The 21558-nt window shown below is 52.6% G+C and overlaps 1 protein-coding gene across 4 annotated transcripts in view; it reads left to right on the top strand.

Moving 5' to 3' along the window:
• Positions 1-21558, top strand: part of Znf385c (zinc finger protein 385C) — a 49186-nt gene that overhangs the window by 15177 nt on the left and 12451 nt on the right. For 2 of the 4 annotated variants that reach the window (XM_075990741.1, XM_075990742.1), the window contains exon 2: positions 9354-9605. In XM_075990741.1, coding sequence (XP_075846856.1) covers positions 9356-9605 — 250 coding nt within the window. In that variant the 5' untranslated portion in view covers positions 9354-9355. Of the gene's footprint in view, positions 1-9353; positions 9606-20823; positions 20900-21558 lie in introns of those variants that run through there. The other 2 variants (XM_075990744.1, XM_075990743.1) reach the window with 2 other exon arrangements.

Below are 21558 nucleotides of genomic sequence, written 5' to 3' on the forward strand. Positions count from 1 at the left end.
GAGACAGGTAAGTGTTCAAGCAAAAGTGCGGTCACCTGGGAGATGCAGGAGCTGGCTGAGGCAGTGCAGAAAGGAGCTGGGGAAAGGGGCATGGGAGGTGACATTTGAGCTGAGAACTCAGTGACAAGTGGATAGTGATGGTCAAAAGAATATTCCAGGCTGATGAACAACAAAGGCCCTGGGGCTGGACTCAGTGGGTAGAGTCGAAGGCCAAAATGGGCTAGGAGCCTGGGTGGCAGTCCAGTGCCCTGTCTGGTGGGCCAGTCATCTCTTTAGGTGGCCTGTTCACTTAAGGTTCACCTCAGGTCAAGAAGGGGTGGGCAGCATGCCAAAGCCACCTGTGACCCTTTTCTTTGGCTTTTGCTTTCTTCTCTGGTGATTGCTTCTCCAATGCCTAGCGGCAGGGCTAACCGGAAGTCATGACACCAGCCCCCACCCCGCAGATTCTCTCTCTGGCTGTAGCCTCCCCAACAATCTCTCCTTCCCCTCACCTCTGGACAGTCCTAGGCCAGTCTGAAGGTTCTGGTGTTCACTTCCTGAGTTACTCTGGACCCGGATCTTTCCTGCTCTGCTGTGAAGTGGGGATTCAGCCAGTCTGGGCAGAGTGGATGTCTCCTGGCATGTAGGAGTGTGTCTTGAGTGGCGGTGTCTGCCACTTCCCAAAACAAAAAGGTCTAGGAGGAGGGAGGGTGGGTCCGCTGCCCTGGCCCAGCTCTTCAGCCAGGAGAACAAACCCCTCTCTGCCGCGTTCTCCAGAGCAGGACTGGGGAGGCTCCTGGCAACTACTCTGTAGCAGCAGGTCTTTCAGGGACGGGCTCAGAGGAGGCGCGGGACAGGGACTGGCCAGCTGCAACTGAGATCACAGTTGCCCTGGTGCCGCTCAGCGGGGTGCGTCCCTGGCCTTGTTCAGGTAGGCGGGGGACACAGACTCCCGGTTCCCTGCACAGACTGACTGAGGGGAGGTGTGGGGGGTGGGGTGGAGGGGCAAGCTCAGCAGGGTGACTTGGTGGGGTTGGGGGCAGCAGTTAAGTCCCTGCCCTGCCTTGTGACTTAGGGATATTCTACTTACCCTGAAGCTGAGGTTAAGACGGGGACAGCCTGGGTGGTGATGGCAGGGAGGACTTATAGCTGCAGCGATGGCCAGGGAGGCTGGGATCGTTTGACAGCTAGAGATTTGCCTTTGGGAACCCGGGCTCCACTCCTTTTTCTCAGGAGTTCAGAGAATCCCGCTAGTTCAGCGGCCTCCAGGAGGGCTCTGAAATGGAGGAAAGGGGGTGAAGTCCTGTTTGTTTGTTTGTTTGTTTTTGAGGGCACAAGGAGCACTTCTGTCGCCTGCCTCTACCTGTGACCTTCCTGGGCATCAACGACTTTTTTGTGCTATCCCTTCCACCAAGCCCAGGGCCTCGTCTTCAACAAAGAGGATATCTTCCTAGTTTGATCTACCCCCACCCCTCTTCTGAAGTCATCCCTGGATCCTCCAGGCCCTCCTCCTCCCAGGACCCTCTGACTTTGGGAGTGTTGATTGGTGGGGCTGTGGTGGGCAGAGGGTGGGCTTTGGTGTGCCATTTTTCTGGGTGCTTTAAGGAGTAGGGCTAGGAGAAGAGATAGGATCAGTGCAAGCTCTACCGGGATGCAGGCCCAGGGATGCAGGCTCAGGGATGCTTGGGAGCGGGCATAGGGCATGCACCTACTCCCATAAGTTAGGTCTCATAGGCTTTTCCAGGCAGCAGAGGGAAGAAAGAGGTACTGAGTCTAGTACTCCCTTCCCCTATATTAGAGGTAGTTACTCAGAACTGCTATTGAGGACCATGCACGGAGAAATGCAGGTTAGATAGTAGTGAGATAGTAAGAAGGACTTCCTTACTTCCTAAGAGTGAGTTGTGGGACTTAAGGCTTAGGAGAGGAAGCCCCTATCTTTTGGGCTTTCAGGAAGGAGGGGGTTCCCTGGAGCACCCAGACACCAAGGAGTGAGGACAGGGCAGGGCATGGGGAGATAGGGGCTGTGATCTTACCCGTACATCACACTCCCTCCCCTCCTCTACCCTCTCACCCTTCCTCGGAGCTGGATGGCATCTTGACTTTCCAAAGCTCTTGGCCAGCTCAGTCCCAATTCTAAGCACCCAAAAGTCCCCAGGGAGGAAACAGGCTCTGTTGTCATTACTTGAGATAGGAGACAGACATGACTGTCTGGCATTTGCTCTGAGGAACCTCAGGCCTGGCCTCTGCTTCCTGGGGCCAATCCCAAGCTTCCTGCTGCACGGGACTGGGGGGCCAGCAGGGCTAAGCCTTGCTCAGACCACCCATCTCGGTCCTCTTAGGTGGGGGGCCTCTGGCTCCTGTCGGGTCTGAGTCATGAGATGACCCTCTACCCTATATGCTATGACCTTTGGTCCCTTCCTAACCCATCCTCTGGCTGGGCAGGCAGAGGACCTCACAGGCTGAGAACCCCACTGAAACCCAGGGTTGTGAAATGCATTTATCAACTGTCCAGAGTGGTGGAGAGGGAACCCTGGGAGCTGAGCCCCAGTGCTCCCTCCATCCCACCCCTCAGCTCCATGCGAACAGTACAGGCTAGACAGAAGCTTCCATTGGCTCCCTGGGTCCCAGCCAGCTTGGCCAGGTACCACTGACTGCCTGTACTCAAGAGCTGTTTTCTTTGCTCACCCTGGGAGACGGCAGTAGGGAGGTGGCTGAGATGACAGAGAGGTTACAAAGCTTCATAACAGTTCCTCAGCTCACGGAAGGGGCTCTGGCTCCCCTCGGACAGGAGCAATTAATTGGAGGCTTTTCCTCTTCTAGAAACTTCCTTGTGTAACTGAGTCCACGGTAGGGTGGCCTGCTGCCACGTTGCTCATAGCCACAAGAGTGACGGAGATGGTCTGTTTGGGTCCTCACCCTGACTCTGTGTGACAGTTCTGGGTGTGGGGGTGGAGACCTAGCCCAGGTCACTTGCCTCTTCCACTCTGAGCCTGCAAAACCTGCCAAGCGTCCTGAGGCATGGTGGAGTGGTGGCAGGCAGATTTCTTCTGTGCTTTGAGGTGATGAGCACTCACCCACCCAGAAGCTCCTTTCATGCAGTTAAGGTGGGGTCCCACGGCCTGGCCTGGCCGCCCCTCCACACAGCTGCTCCTGCTGATTTACCACTGTAGCTCTGCCTGTAAAGGTCCCAAGAGATCAAGTTCAGCCTAGTTCTCTCTCCTTAAAGACCAGGAAACCAAAGCCCAGATGGGCAGGGACCAGCTGAGGTTGACCTGCTAGCCAGGCCCCCTTCTCAGGGCCAGGGCCTGGGGCCTGACTGGAAAAGCTGCAGGGTGGCTGTTGGCAGCCATGGGGGAAATGCCAAGTGTAATTGGGCTCATTAAGTGTTTGCTGAGGGAGTCTCCATGACCAACTAAAGTTGGGAACAGGCCTAGAAGTTTCTCCTCCAGAAACCCCTTTGGGAGAGGCCATCTTCCCTGGCCTTTTGGGAGACAACTCTCCTCTGTATGCTGTGGCCTTTGACCCCGTTCCCTCTCATCCTCTGCAAGCAGAGGGTCTTTCTGAGAGCAGCAGCTGAGAAAAGAAAAAGGGTTCTGAAAGGCATGCATCGTCCATCCAGAGCCAGAGGGTGGAGAGGGGACTCTGGGAGCTGTGTCTGTGTGCTCCCCCCTCACCCATGTGAACAGATACAGGCTAGACTGAAGCCTCTACCTGCTCTTTCAGAGGCTGAACCCCTATCATGGATGCACCCCTTCTATCTGCTTCAGCCTGAGGCCCTTTTTCAGGAGAGGTGGGAACAGGGAGCTGTACCCCCATTCCTAGGTACACCGGACAGATGGGTCCATGTGTGTCCCTTCTCTCTTTCATCTTGTCCTTCCATCTGGCCTCCTTGACTTTGGTCCTATCTCTTCTCACTCAGTGTGGCACCTCCCTGCCTGGCCCCAGTGTCCAGACCGCCTCTCAGCTAGGCGCTTTCTGCCTCCGTCTTGTCTTCTCTGTCTCTCTCCACAGGGGAGGTTACAGCTCTTTAGCCCCTTCCAATGCCTTCCCTCCCTTGGCCCTTAGAAGAGGGAAGGGAAGATTTCCTATAAGGAGTCTTAGCTCAGGTTCCCACCACACATTTACCCGGATGCACAGCACCCTGAGTCTCAGGGCACACTCTCCAGCTCTCCCTCCTCTGCTTTATCCTTTGTCTCGGCCACAGTCCAGGCTAGTAGGACTGGGTAAGGTCGGGGAGTCTACTGACCTTGCATCCCCAGCAGATAACCTCTGGGGGCCAACAGCAGCGGGGGGGGGGAAAGGTGGGTGGGGAGGGGGAGATGACCACCCTTTCCTGGAAGCCTCTGAGCCCAGTGCCCACACCCCAGCTCAGGCGACCTCAGCACTTACCCAAGAGCATTCTCAGCCTACTATAGCTGGTATCTTGTCATGATTCCCTTTGAGTCTGTGAACAACCTCCCCGAATTGAACCCCACTAGGCTGTTCAATGAAGAGAGGTGGGACAGGGCAGTGGTTAAGGGCTCTGGGTCAGACAAGTGCAGTTCAGGTCGAGTTGGGAATTCTGGTGTTCTCTAATCTGTGGGGGCGCGTGGCAGGTTCCTAATAGTGCCCACCTCATGACGTTATTGCGGAGTTTTAAAAAGATCTTATGTGCAAAGACACACACAGTAAGCTCTCTCTCACTAAATGGAAAGGAAAGAAAGGAGAGAGAGAGAGAGAGAGAGATCTGAGTTGGAAGCCAGCCTGGTCTGGTCTACTAAGTAACTTCCAGGACAGTCAGGGCTACACAGAGAAACCCTGACTCAAAAACAAAACAAAAAACAAACAACAATGACAACAACAAAAAAAGACAGAAAGAAAAGGAGAGGAGGAAAAGAAAATGATGACAGGAACTCACATAGCCCAGGCTAGCCGTGAACTCTGTGTATTCAAATCTGACTCTGAACTTCTGGCCCTTCTGCCTCTCCCCAGTGTTGGGATTGACTACAGACATGCTCTGCCACACTGGGTTTTATGCTGCTAGGGCTCAAGACCAGAAGTCCATGCATCATGCATTCTAGGTACGCAACACCACCAACTGAGTGGAAGCCCCAGGCCCAGAGAAGTTTCCAGGCTTTTTTTTTTTTTATTCCCAGTTTTCATCTGGTTTTCCATGGTCTTTGAGGCAAGCCCCAGGCCTTGCTCTTGGACTCAGTTTTCTCCTCTTGGCACATCACTAAGACTCAGGTGGAGGTCACGGGAGAGTGAGTCATGGTCATGGTGGTGGCGGTGGGGTGTGTGTGTGTGTGCCCGCCCGTGATGTTCACACAGAGTTGGATAAGCCGTGTGCGTCCCCCACTTTGCCATGCCTCCATATGACTGAGAGCCCCGGCTTAGCTGGAACAGTGTAGCTCAGGAGGGGACAGCTGGGAAGGCTGGGTCAAGCAGGACAGGCTACAGCAGGCCCAGCATCCTGGCAGGGGACACACGTTAGCCAGGAATCCCAGTGGTTCTGCGAGCCCAGAGGCTGTATATCACAGAGATTTAACCAGCAGCATGGCACATAGTTGTCTCCTCGCTTGAGCCATGTCCCTGTCCGGTCTGTCATAAATTGCACTGAGATTTCAAAATATCCCTGTCCCTTTGAGCTCTTCCTGGACAGCTAAGAAAGTCCCATTCCTTTGAAGTCTCCACCTGGCCCTTGACACCTGGGCCACTTCTAACTCTGGCATCTGGTTCCTCCTTCCTGTCTCCTGCTAGAGAGTGGAGGAAGAGTTGGAGGAGGCAGAAGAACTATTGGGCCTGCCATCTAGGGGTGAAAGAGGGCTAAATACTGGTTGAAGGACTCCACACAGCCCTGGGGACATTCCTATAAAGGGATATAAGTGAGCTCCAGTGTCTTCTGGGGGGAGGGCAGTGCTCTAGGTCTTTCGCATAGCTGCAAGGGGGCAACTGTGATGCCTTCCACATCTAGAAGAATGGTGTCATCCTGTTCTGGGTAGCCACCTCTCATCTCCCTGATAGATGACCACTTTAGAAGTGACCGTTGGTACTACAGCCCACGGGCACCACACTGCACCCGGGATGGGAGCTTCAAATTCTCATGCTTCTGTGGTCATGTCAGGGTCAAACCCATAGTGTGTTAGTTTAATAGAATAGGGTTTAGTATTTAATAGAGTTTAATATTGATAGATCAATACAAATTGGACAACAGAAATTGATGGTCTCACAGATCAGATCTAGGTTCTCAAGGCTGGCTTCCTGTGAGGACTGTGAAGAAGGGGAATCTGTCCCATGTCATTCCCCTAAATTGTAGTGGCTATCTGGTAATCTCTGGAGTCCCTCAGCTTGTTATGTGCATTGCCTGGCTCTGTATCCAACCTCACATGAACCTGTGTGCAGGTCTGTGATGCCACACCCTTTATATACTGGATTTACCTGTTGTGTGGTTATTCCTAGGGAGACATAAACATAAAATGTTGGCTCACCTCGGATAGGGCACCCATCAAAGACAGACTAATGACATTCTTCTACCAAAGTATAGCTAAGTGACCCCGTGAGGTTATTGGAATTACTTATAGAAGTATAAGCAGCTGCATCACCTGGAGGTCAGTCCAGCTTGATCATCACTCAGGAAAACTGAGCCCCACTGGCTGATGGGAGAGCATCCTCTCCACAGGATTGCCACTGCTTCTACAACTTTGGGGAAGCCTGGTGAATTGTGGGAGTTTTTACAAGTTTTCTCAGTTTTGTAAGTTTTGTCAACTTTTTAAAAATGTTTTTATTTTTATTATATAGACAATGTGCTGTCTGCATGTATGCCCGCAGGTCAGAAGAGGGCATCAAATCTCATTATAGATGGTTGTGAGCCACCACGTAGTTGCTGGGAATTGAACTTAGGACCTCTGGAAGAGCAGGCAATGCTCTTAACGGCTGAGCATCTCTCTCCAGCCCCAGTTTTGTCAGCTTTCTGAGTCCCATGAGCCAGCCTCTTTCTTCCCTCTAGGAGGGAATGTTTCAGTTTAAAGGAAATGACCACACACCACAACCCTACACATTGGTCCAACCTCTTCCAGTAACCTTAGCTCCAAACACGATGACTTCTTAACGCATCGAATGTGGGGACAGAGACACAATTTAACCTATAACACACAGGAACACAGGAAGTCTTAGATATTCCCCAATAGTTGAGCACAATGACACGGATGTTATGATGGCGCTCCATTGTGACATACACACAGCGTGACCGAGACAGAATCACCTTAGCCAGCCATAGCGAACAGAGACATCTGCGATGCCTAACACATCACAGCTGGCCAGAGCTGAGACAGGAGGTGTGACCCAGCAGGGACACCTGCTCTAGGCTGAGTCAGTCCTCCACCCACCCACAGTCTCATGAGTAACGACAGACACGTATCACATGGCCCACTGTCACAGAAACATCAAACAGCTCGCAGAGAACATTAAGGAAATGCGTACAGGTTCACAGCCAGGGACTCGGGCATTTCCTCTTCAGATGTGGACCCCCACCACTAGACCTGTGTGCTTCTGAGAACCTTGCAGTATTTCCTGGCTGAGCTGATGTGCGGAGTGAGACTAAGGACGCAGGAAATGACCTTGAGGGAGAAGGATTAGCTTTCTCCAGCTGCCGTCACAAAGCGAGGCAAGAAAGGGGCTTAAACAACGGAACTGTGCTGTGTCTTAGCTCTGGAGCTAAAGGCCTGGGTGAGCATGGTGTCACGGGGTTGGCAGTGGCAGTGGTGCCTTCTCTTCTTACTTATTCTTTTTTTTAAATTAATTAATTCATAGGCAGGGTCTGGTGTACCCTAGGTTTGTCCTCAAACTCCCTATGTAGCTAAGAATAACCTTGAGCTTCTCGTCCCTCCAAGTGCTGGGCTCACAGGCATGTGCTATCGATGCTCGATCTGTGTAGTATTGGGGATTGAACCTAGGACTTCCCTTATGCAGGGCAAACAACTCTATCCTGAGCTACAGACCAACCTTTTACTCTTTTTTTTAAAGACATTTTATTATGTAGCCCAGGATGACTTCCAACTCCTGATCTCTTGCCTAAGCCTCCACTAAAGCTGGGTTAACAGGTGTGTGTTACACCCAGGCTCAGGATCAATTTCTTCTGAAAGAGCCTTGTTCAAATTTCTTTGTCTTATAAAGGCAGTATTTGAGCTGGGTGGTAGTGGCGCACGTCTTTAATCCCAGTACTTGAGAGGCAGAGGCAGGTGGATCTCTGTGAGTTTGAGACCAGCCTGGTCTACAGAGTTCCAAGAGGAACGCTGCCTGGAATTAAAACAGCCTTTTGTCCAAATGCAGTCACATTCTGCTATACTTAAGGTTAGCGCTTCAACATGAATGGAAAAAGTTTGCCCAGTTCATCTGTGACTAGGGAGATGGACTCAGCCATACTTTCCCCAAACTTTGGGGTTGCTCAAGTCTGAGGAGAACAGGCACTGACTTCAGGAAGTCTCTCAGTGACGATGAGGCAGGAAACACACATATATGTACACACACATATGCACATGTATAAACGCACACACATACGAATGTGCACACATACACACATGCACAGGTCACATACGTGTAAATGCACGCACACATACATGTGAACACATATGTGTAAATTCACACACACATGCACACACCAGGAAGGAAGTGAATATTACAAGTTATGTCTGAGAACTGGAATTTGGCAGCCAGCTCCTGCGTAGAAACAGAAGCAGACCAGCGAGAGAAAGTACCGAGAAATGAGTTGGGAAGGAGAGGTTATCTGAAAAATGGGGACAGTTGCCTGAAAGAGGACGTGCGAGTCCAGTTTGGGGCGGTGTGCGGATGCTGCATCCAGCAGACCCAGGTCAGTAGGGGCATCTTAAGCCATGTGGGACAGGGGTAGGGATGTCTCTGCAGGCTGTCACTGCCGGTGAATGTCACCTGCTAGGTAAAGGGCACAAGATGGGCTTCTGCCACAGGGCTGTTGTGTCTCCAGTAAGATCCCCGTGCCCGTCTGTCACAGGATTGTCAGTTTCTGCCTCGAGGCTGAGAACAGGACAATGGCTTCCCAAAACATGACTCCGCTCCTCTGCTGCTGTTTCCCAGTGCCACCTTGTCCCCTAGACCCCATCTTCCTCTCCGAGATTCGCTCTCAGATCCTGTGTGCCATGGGCCTCTCAGTGTACAATCATTTCCGACTGTCTTACCAGTGCTGCTGTATTTTAATGCTACTCTGCCGAAAACAGACCACCCTGTTGACATTTTGAATGTTCCTTCTTGACATTTTGGCTGAGAGGTGTGTTTGGAAGTCAGGTAGGGTCACCTGGCACACCCACCAGCGTCTCACTCCCCTCAGTCATCACGCATCTGTCTCCCTCTCTCTATCTGCTCAGGTATGAAGCGGCCACTGAGCCCATCCCCCTCAGGTGAGAAGGAGCCCCCCACAACTGCAGCATCTGAGTGCTCCCCTCACTCTCCAGAATCGTCGAAGCCTAAGCGGGAAAGGAAACGCCCTTCCTACACCCTCTGCGACGTCTGCAACGTCCAGCTGAACTCTGCAGCCCAGGCCCAGGTGCACTGTGGGGGACGCGCCCACCAGCGGAGGCTTCGGCAGCTCAGCCTGGGCAAGACCTCCGCAGGGCCAGGTCAGTGAGGAGTGGCGCTGAGCTTAGCACCCTAGGTCCCTTTAAGGAACCCTGAATCTGTAGCTTCCCTGATACCGTCAGGGGCTGTAGCTTGGTGGCATGCCGCCTACCCTGCATGTGATCTGGGTTCAGCACTGCAAAACCAAAGAAAGTTTTGTTTTGCTTCTGCACAGCTTTCTATGGGATCTCTTGGGATGTGGGAGTCTTGAAGTCCCCTCCCCCACCCCTTCCCCAGACAGGGTTTTTCTGTGTAACAGTGTAACAACCCTAGCTGTCCTGGAACTAGCTCTGTAGACCAGGCTGGCCTTGAACTCACAGAAATCCACCTGCCTCTGCCTAGGAGCGCTAGGATTAAAGGCGTGCACCATCACCACCTAGGTGAGGTATCTTCTTTTTTTTTTTTTTTAAATATTTATTTATTATGTATACAATATTCTTTCTGTGTGTATGTCTGAAGGCCAGAAGAGAGCACCAGACCCTATTACAGATGGTTGTGAGCCACCATGTGGTTGCTGGGAATTGAACTCAGGACCTTTGGAAGAGCAGGCAATGCTCTTAACCGCTGAGCCATCTCTCCAGCCCGTGAGGTATCTTCTTGAGGTCTCTTCAGTTCTAGGAGCTCTCCCTGTGGGTGGCGTTTGTGATTAGGACATTCAGAACATTTCTCCAGCCTGGAGCTTCCTGGGGGGGACAGCCTTCCAGACAATGACCTGACCTTCGGGGTGTTCCAAACTCCTGCTTTTCAGGCAGGGGTCAGCTCGGTGCACAGCACTCCAATCTAGGAACAACAGGAGCTGCTCTTTCCGTGGCAGCCAGACTCCCAGCCAGGATTTCTGCCTCTCCCTAGCTGGGGTGACTTTGTAGGGGTTTAGCTGCCAGTGCTGGAGGGGCAGCTGGCTGCAATGCAGTGTTCTGGGGGAGATGGGTGAGTGCTTCGGTGAGAGTGATGCCTGCTGACAGGCACATGGGGTCACGAGCTGCAGGCTGCCAGGGAGGACAGATCCACAGGCAGGCCTAGGAGGGAGCGACAGGGGGCATTGGTACCCAGATTCTGGAGGTGGTTTCAAGAAACCCATTTTGCAGCCCAGCTGGGTGGTTTTGCCAGAGGCTGCCCTGAACCTTGAGAGCTCTAATCGTTGGGTGACATTTATACAGCGCCTCCTTAGCATGATGGGAGTTGAGACACGCTTCCAGGGGCACAAAGACCTCCAAGCAAGAGAGAGTGATGAGTGTGACAGGTGAGGGGCGTTTCAGGCAGAGGTCACATCCACAGCAAGCGACAGGAAGATCATCGGCAGTGGGTTCCAAGGAGGTACTTAGAGTTAGTTGGACTCCCAAGACTGTGACTGAGTGATCTGATGGATCAATATTTCTGTAGGACAGGGTTTGTTTCAAAGGTCATTCATTTACGCTGGGTGGATGGTACATGCCTGTAATCGGGATGCTGAGGCAGAATGGCTCTACATTCAAGGCCAGCCTGGATCACATAGCAAGGTTGTCTTTTAACAAGTCACATATTTATTCATTAAATATATCTACTTATCTATTGAGATTCAAGCTGATGTAACGGGGGCTCACTTTTTTGTTGTTGTCCAAGACAGGGTTTCTCTGTGTAGCCCTGGCTGTCCTGGAACTTGCATTGTAGACCAGGCTGGGCTTGAACTTGGAGATCCACCTGCCACCTGCCTCTGTGCTGGGATTAAAGGCGTGTGCTGGAAGAAGAGGAGGGTGCTCACATTTTTAATACTTTCAAATCCTCGGGGGGGGGGGAGAACTGTCTAAATCACCCTACAGAAAAGATGAATTTATTCTCAGGTGGTACTAGACCTTGTAGAGGTGATGGAGGGGAGTGTCAAGAGAATCCAGGAGAAAGCTGAGCCTGCTGACACAGGCTAGTAAGCCCAGGTATTTGGAAGGTAGAGGCAAGAGGATCTCAAGTTCAAGGGTAGCCTGGCCTGGGCTAGGGAGTGAGTTAGAAGCAGCCTAGGCAACTTAGTGAAATCTTGTCTCCATATTAAAAGCAGCAAAGGTTAGGGATATAGTTCACAGGTAGAGCACTTGCCTAGCCTGCTAGAGGTTCTGAGTTCAATCCCCAGTACCAGAGAAAAATGAAAAGGGGTCGGAGGAAGAGAGGGAACAGTGAGTGAGCTGATGCGGGATGTCAGGAAAGCTCAAGAGCCTTGACACTGGATCCTGAAAGGGAAAGGGTCTCACAGGCAGGGCCACAGCGGGAGCTAGTACAGGGACCAAAAACTCCTGGCCTTGCTGGCCAGTGGCCAGCGGAGCTTTGTGCCCGGTATGGGCCAAGGTTGATTGAGGTAAGCTGGCAATTCCTGCAGGGGCCTTCCCACCAGTTAACCTTTGACCTTTGCTTCAGAGGTGATGGACTTCACAGTGACACTGTGGGCTGGAGTATTTACTGTTTCCGGTGTCCCCAGTAGGGGACAAGAGTGAAACTTAGAGGTGAACAGTGAAGAAAGAAACTGGGTAGGAAAACAGTTTCTGTAGGCTTTCGTGTAGCTGAGCCATCAAGGTTTGGTGACGGGTGAGCTTTAGGGACTAAGGGGGAGGGAAGAGACTGGGTGACTTCAGCTAGGCAGGCTCCTGGAGAGGAGGAGAGGAGGGCAGTTCAGTTCTAGAAAGAGCTACCGTGGGGGGAAGAGGGTCAGTGTTGGTGGGGTTGGTTTGGGAGTCACCAAGAAATGTGATACCCCACTCCAGACTAGATTTTAGCCCAGTTAAGTCACCATGTATCCAGGGTGTGTCAAGAAATCAGAGACCCTAGGCTAGCCCAGTGCAAGGTGCTGAGATACCCTCAGATGGATGCTTGGTGCCTGTCCCTGGGCACTTACAGCTGGGCAGGGGAGGCTGATATGGAACCAGCCCTTCCTATTAGCCATGCTGAGAGGTATGGCCAGTGTTGTGGGAGCAGAAGGGAATGGCAGCTGGGTTTAGGGCCAGGACTCCAGGCCTCAGGTTTCTAGGAATCCTGTTATTCAGAAGCTCCGGTGGGAGAAGCTGCCACCTCCAGTGGCCTGGTTCATTCTGGGCCTTCCCTGGGCCATGGCCTCAGGTACATCTCCCAGGATAGGGAGATGCTAGCTAGCAGCCACCCAAGTCAGTAGGGAGGAGAAAAGGCACAGGGCTTTGGATCCTGCTTAAAACTGGTTCCCAGCCTGGTGTGGGATCAGGCTGGGGCTACTGAAGCTCCCTAGGGAAATGGAGAAATTCCCACCTGATTCAAGGACCTTTGGTGGGGGCGGGGGTGGGAGGTGGGGGGAGTGCGGTCTGCAAGGATCTCTCAGCAAGCAGCTTAGTTCCTATGCACTCACGGTCTGGGATGCCACACCACATAAGGAGACCAGAGGTCCTTGTCTCACGTAGCCAGAGCTGTCACTTTGATTAGGGTCCTCTGGGGCTAAAGGCCTCCCTAGTGGCAGGCAGTCACAAGCAGTGAAGCCAGGACCCTCTCCTGCTCTCCTTCCTAAGGGGGGTAACGGGAGATGTGGGAGGAGCTAATGAGGTAGGCATGCCCCTTTCCTCCTTGAGCTTCCTCTCTGGCTCAGGTTAGAGGCCACTTCCTTAGCCATGACCAGCTGCAGTTCTCACCGTCACACTTGGGTTCCACGTCTCCATCTCCACCTCTTGGCACTCCCCCAAGGCTCCACATCTGCCTCACCTGTCTGCCACCCAGGAAGCCGAATGTGTCTTGGGCTATTCTTTACTGGCTTACCCTGACCTCAGGGAATGTGGGCACTAGGGGAACCTCCATCAGTGAGACTGAAGCCAGTGACGCTACTCACCGCACACGCACACAGACCCCACCCTAAACTACTCTTCAACACCTGTAGACACAAAGGCGCAGGCACAGCTTTCTGGCTCCAGCCCAGATGTTGAGGTAGCACAGTGAGTTGTCAGGACACCTGGGTGAGAAGCTGTGACCTTCCAGTGCCCCAGAGAGCATTAGGGAGAGCTGAACTCTTCACAAAACAGGTCAACATCTGGCAGGCAGCCCTGATCCCGACCCTACAGATGACCATGTTCAGTTCTTTTTTTTTTTTTAAAGATTTATTTATTTATTATGTATACAACATTCTGCCTCCATGTATGCCCACACACCAGAGGAGGGTGCCAGATCTCATTACAGATGGTTGTGAACCACCATGTGGTTGCTGGGAATTGAACTCAGGACCTCTGGAAGAGCAGACAGTGCTCTTAACCACTGAGCCATCTCTCCAGCCCCCGATGTTCAGTTCTTATTCTGCACACAGGATTATGGGGGCTCAGAGAGAAAAATACCCAAAGCCAGCTAGCTGGGTCTTGATCCCAAGTGTCTGACTCTCAATCCTATCTCACACTCATGCCCTGGCGGAAGAGAGCGGCCAATACATGTGAAGAGAAGTCGAGCTGGTTGGTCATGGTGGCATATGCCTGCTGTCCCAGCATTTGGGAGACAAGGACAAGAGGGTTCCTGGGAGTTCAAGGTCTGGTATATGTAGAGCATTTCAGGTTAGCTAAGGCTATAATAATAAGCCTTGGAGAGAGAGAGGGAAGGAGAGAGAAAACTACGATGTGGCGTCTGAGTATGGGAAAGCAGGTTGGCCTGAGAAAATAGGTCCAGCAAGACGATTATACAGACGCTCATGACCACATCTCTGTTTTGTGTTTCCTCAGTTTAAAGTGGAGAACCAGGCCCAGTGTGGTGGTCATACACGCCTTTAACCCCAGCACTCAGGAGGCAGAGACAAGTAGAGCTATCTGTGAGTTTAAGGCCTGCCTGGTCTATGCAGTGAGTTCTAAGACAGCCAGGGCTACATAGTGAAACTTTGTTTCAAAATAAATACATAAAAGAAAAAAAGGAAGGAAGGAAAGAAGGAAGGAGGAAGGAAGGAAAGAAAGAAAGAAAGAAAGAAAGAAAGAAAGAAAGAAAGAAAGAAAGAAAAAGAAAGAGAGAGAGAACCAGTAGCCATCTTCTGCCCTCTAGATGATTAAGGAAGGGTAGCATCCTAAAGTCAGCCACTTCCTCTCTGACTCTGGGTAGAGTTAATGGCACTATCCAATCTAGAATGAGCCCAGGCCCTTTTCCTCATCATCCATTGTGCCACGGTAACAGAAACCTGAAGGGACAGGAAGGGACTTCAGAAATGCCTTGAGCTCTGGTTTACTGAGGTGGCTAGAGGAACCCTGGAGGGAGAATGTGAGACAGACACTGGGAGGGACAGGCAGACATTAAGACAGAGATGACTGCAGTTATGGCATTGAGAGTGGAGACTTCCGCACTCCCCAGCCCTCTTTCTCCTCTCCAACTTTGATCTTTGAAGCCTCTGGCTGTACCCTGAGCCCTGGAAATCAAAGACTTGGGTCATGCCTGAGTCACTGGCTTGATGAGCCTTCCTCACCCACTGCTCCCCACAGATGGATTAATTTCAGTCCCCCCAGGAGGCTCTGGAAGCCCTTCCCCTGCCCCTCCCATCTCTCTGGGTTGCTGATTCCTCTTCACTGAGGTACCTGCCCCCCAAATCCCCCCACCCCCGCCCGTTTCCAGCCCCATCATCCTGAGGCCTTCAGGTGCAAGTTTCAAAGAAATAGTATTCCCCTCCAGACCACCAAGCCCAGCTACTGCCTCCGACTTTACCCTCCTTTGGTGGCAGGTGACAGAAATATCCTACATTCTCCCGAGACAGCCAAAACATCCTCTTCCCCCAGGTGAGACCTGCCCCCCCTTCCAGACCACCCAGAGAGGCGAGGCTGTCTGGGTAGAGAATTAGGGGGCTTAGTTTAGATCTCTGCTTGGAAGAAGGCAGAACTTCCCTGTGTGTCTCTGGGTGGGTTCATTAACTCTGGGCTTGAGTTTCTTTCCTTTACCCACACAGACAACTCCTTACCCCTCAGAGCCCCTTCCTGCCGCGGTCAATTCTTCCCTGGGCTTGCTTTGTGGGGCAGATTTTGGCTGGACATGGTCTGATGGAGAGAGGATGCTGAATTGGTGCCCCCCATTCCATCCCCCCTGCACAGATAGGGTTTGGAATTCGAGACTGGATCCAAGCTGTGGCTTGATTGTCTCCCCTTTTCCAATGCCCCCCCACCCCTGCCCCATTCTGCCAGGCACAGCCACCAGGTGCTCAGGTGAGTAGGGTGTCAGTTATCAGCACCTGGAGGGGGAAGAGGAAGGAGCAAGTGGCAGCAGAGAGAAGGGATGGGATTCCCCCCAGCGCCCCCCCCCCCCAGCCGCCAGGTGTCAGAAGTTCTAACTGCTCAGGCAGACTATTCCCCATTCCCCACTTCCTTCCTGACATTGCAGAGGTAACAGATCTAAGGGGCTAACCTGGGCTCCCCCCTCCCCACCTCAATGGCAACTCCTCTGTGACACTTCTCTGAGCCTGTTTCCCCTTCAGGAAAAGCAGGTAAATGTGAGGTGAAGGCCAGGAGAGGAAACAGGGTGAGCAGAAGAGCTTCGGCAAGGCCAGCAGCAGGGGAGCCTTTCAGCAGTGCAGGGGTGAGGTATGGGGGGGTAGTACCTCTGTCCCTGGAGGTTTCTGTGGACAAAGCCAGCCTTTTGTCTCAGCACAAGAAGCGCTAGGCCGGGACCCTGGGGCACAGGAGCGGGTGAGTAGACTGCACTCCTGTCTCCTCTGTCCCAGGTTTCCACATTCCCGCTCACTCCTGCAGCCTGGCAAAGATCACACCCTGCTCAGTCCCCACAGTCGGTCGGGACTCAGAAACCAGGGAGTGCTCACTCCTTTGCTGGCAAAGGGAAGCAGGGCTTTCCAGCCTAACTGGGAGTCCCTCCCTCAAGCCCTCCCCTCCTGTCCCTCACATCCCTCTTCCCTCTGTCACTCTGGCTGGATTTCATTTGCTCCTGCCCTGCGTGCTGCTCAGTGGTGTCTCCAAAGGCTGAGAATGCTCTTGGGTAAGTGCTGAGGTCACCTGAGCTGGGGTGTGGGCACTGGGCTCAGAGGCTTCCAGGAAAGGGTGGTCATCTCCCCCTCCCCACCCACCTTCCCCCCTCCCCCCCTGCTGCTGTTGGCCCCCAGAGGTTATCTGCTGGGGATGCAAGGTCAGTAGACTCCCCGACCTTACCCCAGTCCTACTAGCCTGGACTGTGGCCGAGACAAAGGATAAAGCAGAGGAGGGACAGCTGGAGAGTATGCCCTGAGACTCAGGGTGCTGTGCATCCGGGTAAATGTGTGGTGGGAACCTGAGCTAAGACTCCTTATAGGAAATCTCCCCTTCCCCTCCTCTAAGGGCCAAGGGAGGGGGGGCACTGGAAGATGCTAAAGAGCTGTTACCTCCTCTGTGGAGAGAGACAGAGAAGACAAGATGGGGCAGGAAGCGCCTAGCTGAGAGGCAGCCTCTACACCAGGGTCAGACCAGTGCCCTCCCACCCTGCTTTCCCTGTGTCCCTGCACTCTACCTGCCTCCCCACACAGGGTCTTACCTGGTCTTTTGTTTTCGTTTCTCTCCCCGACTGCCCACCCCAGCTCCCACAAACTCCTGCCGCAGTCCAGGCTGGGTTTGAACTTACTCTGTAGCCTAGGATGGATTTAAACTCACCATCCTGTCTCAACCTCGAAAGCTCCTCCAGGGACAAAGATCTGGAGGCAGGGGGTGTAAGGGGGCATAGTGGTATTATCTAGCTACTGGGTTTGGAGTTGCTCTAGCTAGGTCAGGGTCTGAAGGAAGCATCAGCACACTGTAGACATCCTGGAAGTGAGAGAGAAGGTTCTGGTGAATGTGAGGAGGAACCCTTGGCCTGGCAGTACTTAGAATCCTTCTGGGGAGTAGCATGGGCAAGCATTGGGTCTCAGTTCAATCTGTCCCCCCACCTCCGTTGCCACTCATCAGCCCCTCCCCATCTTTGACCCTTCCTCTGGATTTCCGTTTTTCTTTGCAGGTTAAAAAAATTATGAGCACGTATCCATTCTGCATACTAACGGGTTTCATCGTGACATTTTCATGCTTGCTGTGTGCTGGTTCTTTCCCCATCACTCTCTAGTCCACTCCTGCCCCCCTTCCACTTCCACGTTCTGTTGTTCTTTTCTTTCTTGGCGAGTCAATGAGTTTCATTAAGGTTGCTTGCTGGAGCATGCATACAGGAGAGGTTATTTACAGGCCTGTGGGTGCCTTACTCATGGCTATACCACCAGAGAAAATGCCTCTCCCTGCCCGAGGAAGCACTAACCGCTTGTAGACCCCCAAGGAAGTGGAGGGCCTCATGAGCCCCTCCTGAGTTTTTGTTTTATGTGTAATAGAAATACCATCGTTATTTTTATGTGTGCATGCATGTGCACATATGCGTGCTTCTGGGAGGTCTCTGCCTCTGCCCTGCGGCTGGGAGTGAAATGAGAGGGGAAGGAGATTGTTGGGTCGCATGATCACGTGAGAGTCAGATGCATCTGGTTTTCTAAGGACGTGTGTGCACGCGCTTGTCCTGGGTATCTATCTCAGGGTGTTTGCGGCTTTCTGTGCCAAGGCGCGTGCCGTTCACTCAGCTCATGCTTATGGCTTCTGGTGGTCCAGAGACGTCTCTAAGGGTCTGTGTCCATTGATCTGTTTATCATGCCCATCCGGGTGTTCGTGCAGGCTCATGCTGGGTCCCTGAGGGCATGTGCGTCGCTGCATGAGCATCATGTACGTTGGACATGGCTTCACCGTGGGGAGATGTATGTGCCTCTGGACCTGGCATCTGTGTCTAGCGCTATCCGTGTGGGTGCCTGCGGATCTCAGGGTGGGCATCGATCTTTTCCAATTATGGCCCAACTGCAAAACGTGGATTCCTTGGATCCTCTCTGTTGAGTGGCAGCCAGGGTGATGTTTTTCCACAAGATGCCTGCTCTCCTGTTCCTGAATTCTAACGAAACATCCCAGGGGTCTAAGGACAGCTGTCTAGACTGTCAGTTTGGCCTTCAGCTTCCCAGGTTCGACACACAGTCTTTGGTTGAAAAGATCTTAGTGTTTTCACTTTGGTGTGCTGATCTCGCTGCAGGATAGGGCGGGGACACTCAGGTTCTAGGAATTATGGGAAGGATCTGTCACCTGATCTTGGTCTTGCATTTGTCTCCCATTCTCACATCTTGTGGGTGGTGGGAAGAATAAAATGTTGGAATTGCAGGTTGTTGGGAAGAAAAGATGAGGGAGGAGGCCATTTTAACCCCCTAGCAGGTGCCCAAGGTCAAACTGCTACCCGTGTATGCTTGAGCAGATGCATGCACGGGCAAAAACACACACACAGTCACACACACACACACACATATACACACATACAGAACTTGCTTTTTAAAATTCTTTTTCTCAAGCTTTTGTGACACTTGTTTAGACGTCAGGTGCTATTGCCCTATCTGGGGTCCACACATGAAGAAATTATTGGCCTGGGGATGTACCTCAGCTTGTAGAGTGCTTGCCTAACATGCAGGGACCCCTGGTTTTGAGCTCCAGCGTGCATAGGGCTGGATGTGGTGGACACACCTGTAATCAGGGGCTAGAAGTAGGTGAATAAGTTGTTCAAAGTCATCCTTTTTGTAGCGTGTTTGAGACCAGCCTGGTCTACACATGAGACCCTGTCTCAAAGAGAGAAAAAGAAAAGAGAAGCTGTTTATCTTTCCTGCCCTTGGGAAACACAAAGGAGGGAAGGAAGACAGGGAGCAAAATGATGTGAAGTAACAGATGGGGTGGTCTGGAGGGAGCAAGCAGGGGCAGTGATGGAAAAGGGCGGGACTTCCTGGGTGAAAACATAAAGTTGCAGATACACAGAGAATTCCTGCCCACAGGGAATTGCCTCAGACCAGGGGGCCAGATGCCAGCCCAGCTGTGGAGATCAGAGCAGCAGAGGGGCTGTCTGAGATGATCTCAAGGGGTGATGGGAGAGCTAATCAAGGAGAGAAGACTGGCTCTGTTTCCACTGACTGGATAAGCTGTAGTTGCTACTGCTGCTGGTGCTGCTATTTCACAGGAGAGGACAAATATCACGTCTCTACAAGGTACAGCTGGCATGTCTGATCCAACCGGACAAGACCTTCTGATCTCAGAGACACATCTCGGTCTCACATCTATGGGAAGGTAGAGGCAACCAGCTGGTTGTATTCTGTCTGCAGCCCACCTACAGTCTGTCCTCACTCTGCTGCCTGTTCCTGGGCTGCCTTTCTCAGGACCACGCACCAGTATTCATACGTGTGAGCCAGTACCTGTGTGTGTGCGTGTAGGGACAGATGTCCCAGGGAAACGCAGATGGCCTTGGGATGCTTGGCTCCATATTGACTTCCTTCTGATCATACAGGTGTCTATGGACTTTGAGGACAACATCCTGTGGGTTAGGAATCAGTCTGTGCTGTAGCCCTGGCTCAGCTACAAAACACTCAGGAGCCCTGAGAATCACATCTGTCTTTGGAATTCAGTTTGGGCTAAAAAGTCTCTACTGTGTTCTGAGATGCTACAGCAGTCATAGCCAAATCAGTCCCTTCCTTGTCCTGAATAGAGGGAGGCCTTAGAGGGAGACGGGTTCCCTTACCTCTCCCGACTGTGGCTCACCGCTAACTCTCCACACTCTCCATCCTTGTGGACAGAGTAGTCTCTATCCCCACCCCCAACATCTCTCCCTTGCTTCTTTCATCTCCAGTCTCCGATGGCAGAGCTGGAATAAACTTTCCAAGCTAAGTTGGATGGATGGTCCCCCTTGGCTTGGTGGGTTGGCCCTCACTCGCCAGCTTCTCTGTCTAGGGAGTTGCCGTGTGGGCAAGGGAAGCAGGGGACCATGAGCGTTTAAGGGGGTCCTAGGTCCTCTGCCCTGAGAGCAGGCATGGTGCCCCCTGGGAAGAAGCCCACTGGAGAGGCCTCCAACTCCAACAAGAAGTACAAGCAAAACTTCAGTGAGCGGTGGAAGGAGGAGTTTCCCTGATTGGAGTTTCCCTGCCTGTGAGCGGAAGCCGATGCTCCTCCCTCTAGAGTGTCGCCAGGCCCTGGTGTGCAACAAGCATGCCAAAGCTGGGAATGCCGTCACAGTGGGCACTGACACTTCCAGCACCGTGCCCTGCTGCATCACGTCACCTCAGAAGCTCACCACCAGACGCTGGCAGACAGCCAGGGTCAGCCTACTCTGGAAGGCCCTACTGAAGGCAGAGGGACCTATCCCAGCCTGACAACAACTCCTACCACTGGAGCCATTAAGATGGAGGCCGACCTGGCCGAAGAGGATGTGCCTGTTGACCCATGTTCTGCCCTGCTCTAGCTGCAGAGGCTCAACCTGTGTCAGGCCCAGAGCATGGCGAAACTACAGCCCCAGGAGGGTGAGGGATATGCAGGTGGGTGGCAGCCAGAGGTAAGGGGAGGACCAAAGGGAAGGGAGGCATCGAGCCACCCGGGAAAACTCCAGCATGCCAGGCCCCTGGGTAGGAACCAACATACTTCATTCATACCTCCACTATGTCAAACCTTCACCAGCGGCTGCCTACGTGCCTGGCACTGCGCCAGCCCCCTTGAATACAACCGTGAAGAAGCCAGACCTGGCATCTGTCATTGGGTGAATGCAGTCACACTGCCCACTCCCTGGGACAGAGGTGTAAACTGGTGATAAAAATTCAGCTGGGCGTGGGGGCACACAGCTTTAATCCCAGTGCTTGGGAGGCAGAGGCAGGAAGGATCGGCAGAGGCAGGAAGGATCACTGTGAGTTCAAGGCCAGCCTAGTCTACAAGGTGAATTCTAAGACAGCTAAGGCTGTTATAAAGAGAAACCCTGTCTCAAGAACAAAACAAGCCAGCTGGGTGGTGGTAGCGCACACCTTTAATCCCAGCACTTAGGAGGCAGAGACAGGTAGATCTCTGTGAATTCGAGGCCTGCAAAGACCACCAGAAAAACAAGGCAGCAACAATCCATGCTTCTTAGCCTTCTTTACGGTTCATAAATCACTTCATATTCATCAATGCAATAACGAAGATTTACAACTTACGGTAGCCATTTAGG

Source organism: Microtus pennsylvanicus, chromosome 11 (genome assembly GCF_037038515.1).
Source record: "Microtus pennsylvanicus isolate mMicPen1 chromosome 11, mMicPen1.hap1, whole genome shotgun sequence".
In the NCBI taxonomy this organism is placed as follows: Eukaryota; Metazoa; Chordata; class Mammalia; order Rodentia; family Cricetidae; genus Microtus; species Microtus pennsylvanicus.